This window comes from Rhinopithecus bieti, unplaced genomic scaffold (assembly GCF_001698545.2).
Source record: "Rhinopithecus bieti isolate Rb0 unplaced genomic scaffold, ASM169854v2 scaffold_10015, whole genome shotgun sequence".
Lineage (NCBI taxonomy): Eukaryota > Metazoa > Chordata > Mammalia > Primates > Cercopithecidae > Rhinopithecus > Rhinopithecus bieti.
Window position 1 is genome coordinate 156,642 of NW_016806417.1, and position 5,031 is coordinate 161,672.

General features: G+C 40.3%; 1 protein-coding gene across 5 annotated transcripts in view; it reads left to right on the forward strand.

Moving 5' to 3' along the window:
• Positions 1-4,375, forward strand: part of LSM5 (LSM5 homolog, U6 small nuclear RNA and mRNA degradation associated) — a 28,263-nt gene extending 23,888 nt beyond the window's left edge. For 2 of the 5 annotated variants that reach the window (XM_017876408.1, XM_017876411.1), the window contains exons 2-5: positions 2,082-2,177; positions 2,765-2,792; positions 3,663-3,735; positions 4,121-4,375. In XM_017876408.1, coding sequence (XP_017731897.1) covers positions 2,082-2,177; positions 2,765-2,792; positions 3,663-3,735; positions 4,121-4,153 — 230 coding nt within the window. In that variant the 3' untranslated portion in view covers positions 4,154-4,375. The other 3 variants (XM_017876409.1, XM_017876407.1, XM_017876410.1) reach the window with 3 other exon arrangements.
• Positions 4,376-5,031: the final 656 nt, after the last annotated feature.

Consider the following 5,031-nt stretch of genomic DNA (forward strand, 5'->3'; position numbering starts at 1 on the left):
TTTTTTTTTTTTTTTTTTTTTTTTTTTTTTTGAGACAAGAGTTTTGTTCTTTCTTGTTGCCCAGGCTTGAGTGCAGTGGCATGATCTAGGCTCACTGCAACCTCTGTCTCTCGGGTTCAAGCAATTCTCCTGCCTCTGCCTCCTGAGTAGCTGGGACTACAGGCACACGCCACCACGTCCAGCTAATTTTTGTATTTTTAGAAGAGACGGGGGTTCACCCATGTTGGTCAGGCTGGTCTCGAACTCGTGACCTCAGGTGATCTGCCCCCCTCGGCCTCCCTGAGGGCGCAGTCCTGACCACTGCGCCCAACCTAGACTGTTTAGCTTTAACTTCCTAGGATACAAATATAAAACAGACTAGGGCCGATAATTTGCTGTTTTCAAAACAGAAGTGGAAAGCATGATTTTCTACTTCTGGAATAATTTAGAGTGACAGCTGTGGTCGCCTGTTAGACAAGAATTGTTGAAGAAACTGAATTTAAAAGCCTATAATAAATAAAACTACCAGACATAAAAGATAAGAACGATGAATTAAAGTAGTAAAAGTTTAAAAAACATATTTTAAATCCCCACTAAAGTTTTTTAAAAGGCTAGTTGCAGACTTTCAATCCACTGGACTTTAAAAAGAAACTATAGATTCTTTAATGAGTAGTTGTGACAAAAATTGTAACAGTTAATTGATGGCAGGAAATACGAATTGATTTATACTGGTTTGAAGATTCTGGCTTGAGAGGAAATGCAACTTTACGCGGGAAGACGACTCAAAGGTTACAGGAACAATTTATTCACAAGGCAAAATATCTTCAACGTCTCTCCAAAACTTCGAGGGCAGAATGGGTATCTGCCGAGATGGTAAAATGTCCAGTGGGCAGGAAATATTTCACCGGATCTCACTTACTTGGGAAAAAAGGCAGTGAACGCGACCCACGCGACAGACTAGATCGCACGCTCGGCCTCAGATTGGTCGAGCCTGTTTGGGCTGCGCAAAAAGCGGAAGCGCGCTTTTCAAAGTCGTCCCACCGTCGATGAAGGCAGGTCACTTCCGGCGTAGCCATGGCGGCTAACGCTACTACCAACCCGTCACAGCTGCTGCCGTTAGGTAATCGCCGTCCTTTGGGGAGCAGGAACAGGGACCTGAAGTTCAGGATTAGGGGCCAAGGGGTTGTTCCGAGGCAGACCCTGGCCGAGTGTGGGGAAATGTATAGGACCAAATGCGGTTCGACTGTCGGCTCCAAGTCTTCACGGCAGCAGGCCGCCCCTGCTCTTTAACGTGGTCGGGCTCCTCCAGGCAAGGATTTCTGACTCCTCAAACAGACCGTCACTGGAGAAGGTCCACATTTAGTGAACGTGTCGTCGGCCTCCTTTGTTGTGAGCCCGCCTCTGCAGTGTTATAGGTAGTAGGCCAACTTCTCAACCTGGCGTTTAAGATCCCCAGATTAGATAGACCATGTTATGTATATGGTTGGTTAGTGACACTAACACCCTGGTCCGGAATGAGCCTTAAATGAGGAATCTGGAAACTAGCTCTGTTTTGTTATTTCTTCATTCAATAAGTAGTAACTGAGTATCTATACACTAGATACCGTGCCTGGGCATTTTTCAACGATAAACTTAAACCATAGCCATTGCCTTCAAATAGCACACAAGCCAGTGGAGGAGAGAATACTGGACAAGTAGACATCCTGCTACATAATGCTAGGCTGGCTAAAGAGATGTTCAAGCTACCGTCAGAGCACAGAGGATAGACAGAGTTGGGGGAGGGAAGCAGTGACAGGAGAGTTTCCGGTGAATATAATTATACCTATCTCCTCTTATGTTTTTGTAGCTGGTGAAGAGTGATTGAACTAGTGGTCGTGGCCGTGATTGAAAAGTTTTCATTCCTTCATGCCACAGACTGTTTTGGAATCCTCATTACGCGCCAGATGCTGTGCTTAAACTGAGATTTGTATTATGAGACCTAAAGTTATTGAATGAATGTTTTTCCTGTTTTTTCTTTCACTATATGCAAGTAAGAGTGCCAGTAGGCACTCAAATATTTGTTGAAATAATGAATGGTAAAATAATATTTTTTCCCTCCTCAGAGCTTGTGGACAAATGTATAGGATCAAGAATTCACATTGTGATGAAGAGTGATAAGGAAATTGTTGGTACTCTTCTAGGATTTGATGACTTTGTCAGTATCCTTTTAAAAGGTGGTGGTGGTGGTATAGGTTTTTCTTAAGTATTTAATAACATAAGAACTGTAGACAATCAGTATATTTGTGATTATTATAATAAAATCAGTTCATTTTCAGGGAACTTATGATAATGTTTTAAGAGGTATGTATTGAAAGACAGTAAAGTTCCTATCAACAACAAGCATTTTGAATTTGAGCCGTTGTGTTAAACATTATAATTAAAACTGAACAGGCAAGCCCAGTGGCTTACACCTGTAATCCCAGCGCTTTGGGAGGGCAAGGTGGGTGTATCGCTTGAGCCCAGGAGTTTGAGACCAGCCTGGGCAACATGATGAAATCCTGTCTCCACAAACATTTCAAAAATTAGCTGGCATGGTGACGTACACCTGTGGGCCCAGCTAATCTCCAGGACCGAGGCAGGAGGATCCTTTAAGCCCAAAAGGTGGAGGCTGCAGTGAGGTGTGAGTGTACCACTGCACTTAAGCTGGGATAACACAGTGAGACTTTGTCTCAAAAGAAAAGAAAAGCTGAACAAAGGCAGAAGCTGGAATAAATTCTCTATTTGTTTTCTTAACACCAAATTTCAGATATGGTACTGGAAGATGTCACTGAGTTGTGAGTAGTGTTAAAGAATTGGGGGGAATCTCTTCTTAATTAAAGACAGTTTTACTACTTTTGAGTAAAATTATTTATGAGAAAACATTACCTGTTGGTGGAATAACCTTAAAGATAGAAGTTTTATCTGTTTGCTTGTAAAATTGGATCAGAGTGTTATTACCTTAATTTAATTATTAGTAAACTCCTAGACAATTAGTGGAGACACAGTTTTAAGGTAGAAGATAAAAAAAAGAGCTAGGAATTTTAGGGTTCAGGTCAAATCAAGGAACTGATAGTAAGAGCATTTAGACTGGGCATGGTGGCTCACCCCTGTAATCCCAGCATCTTGGAAGGCCAAACAAGGAGGATTGAGCCTCGGAGTTTGAGACCAGCCTGGCCAACAAAGGGAGACCCCTGTCTCTATAAAAAATTTTAAAATTCGCTGGGTATGGTGGGGGGCAGCTGTAGTCCTTTCTGTTCTGGAGGGTGAGGATCCCTTGAACCCAGGAGTTCTAGGCTGCAGTGAGCTATGATTGTGCCACTGTACTCAGCCTGGGCAATAGAGCAAGACCCTGTCTCTTAAAAAAAAAAAGAAAAACCCAAAAAACATTTCATTTTATATTTGATTTCCTGGGCAAGCTTTGGCTTCTTTTTATGAAACTCTGTCTGACAGATGTGGGTCTTAGGTCAGTGAGTTCATTCTGTTGCTTTTAATGAAGGTTACATTACCTCGTGGATAACCTTTGTATCTGAAAATTGTCGATATAATTGCCCAACCTCAGAGTAATTTGTATACAAGGATAACCTTTTTAGGGAGGGAAAGTATTTCCAAAATGTTGGCTTTGATTTTCACGGTTTATCCTGACTATATTTTATCTATTCATTTAGTGAAATCACACCAGAAGGAAGAAGGATTACTAAATTAGATCAGATTTTGCTAAATGGAAATAATATAACAATGGTAAGACACATTGAAACTTTTATTTAGATGGGAGCCCATTTTTCTGGGACAGTGATTATAGAACTAACCTTAATGTTGCTTGCTTAACTAAATGATCATGGCTCAGTGGTGCATAAGATGGGAAAGCTGTTCTCTGTGGTCAGGGCCCTAAAGCTCAGCTATTGAAGAGGCATTGGGTCTAAAGGTTAGTTTGCTTGGAATTTTTAATCGCTGTTGAGATAGTATTAATTGATGATGTTGGAAATTGTGAATAGATATTGACAATCTGGAGAAAATGGGAATGTGGAGTGCAGGGGACAGGCAAAGGTGGCTTAAGGAAGAGCAAGGGGTTTTTAGATGACGTGGTTGTTGTCTTACTAATAAACTCTTTTTCCTCTTTATGCAGCTGGTTCCTGGAGGAGAAGGACCTGAAGTGTGAATGAGTTTCCTTGACTTACGCTAGATTCTGTTTTGTCTTTTAATGACAAGAAAATGGAATTTTTTTCCCCACCTTCTAATGTTTAAATCCCATAAAGCTGTTTCCCGTTAAAGGGAAGTGCTTTGAAGATGTGTACCCATTTTTGTAAGTTAATCATAATTATCCTGGAAAAGAAGAAAAGAGCTTCTTCTTTGGAGATGAAAATAAAGGTGTTTTGGTTAACTGTCATCATTTTATTGTATATATACCTGCAGTACCAGTAGAACAAAGATTGGTGGTTTATTTTCGGCCACTTACTTTTCTCATATTATACGCTTATTTGCTTTCTCATTTTACCGGTGACCATTTGAATTCTCAAACAAAAGTTGTTCCAAACAAAATGGGATGAAACTTTTGGATTTTGAACAGGTGCAAATTTAAACAACTGGGAAATGACTCCACTTAGAAAATTAAATTAAAATGCTGTTGTTTTGTGATAAGGATTTTTCTAAGCTGATTTCAAATTCTCATGGAGACCTCCTATTCAAAACAATACAATATACAGGTAATATATGGGCCACATTGTAGAAATGCAGAATTATCTATTGCAATTGGTCCTAAAGATACAAATTTTCTATCTATTTGTTTATAAAATTGAGTTCAGAAGGGTTATTACGCTTAATGTAAATTATTTACTGAATTTGCCAGGAAATTAGTGGAGATCCAGAGGTTTAAGGTAAAGGATACTCAAAAACAGCTAAGAACTCTAGGACTCAGGTAAAATCAAGGACGACTGATAATAAGATCAGTTAGAACTGCTATAAAGTAAGTCAAAGAACTCGGTGGCCTCAAGCCTGTATTCCCAGCACTTTGGGGGAGGTGCCGCAGACGTGGTGGAT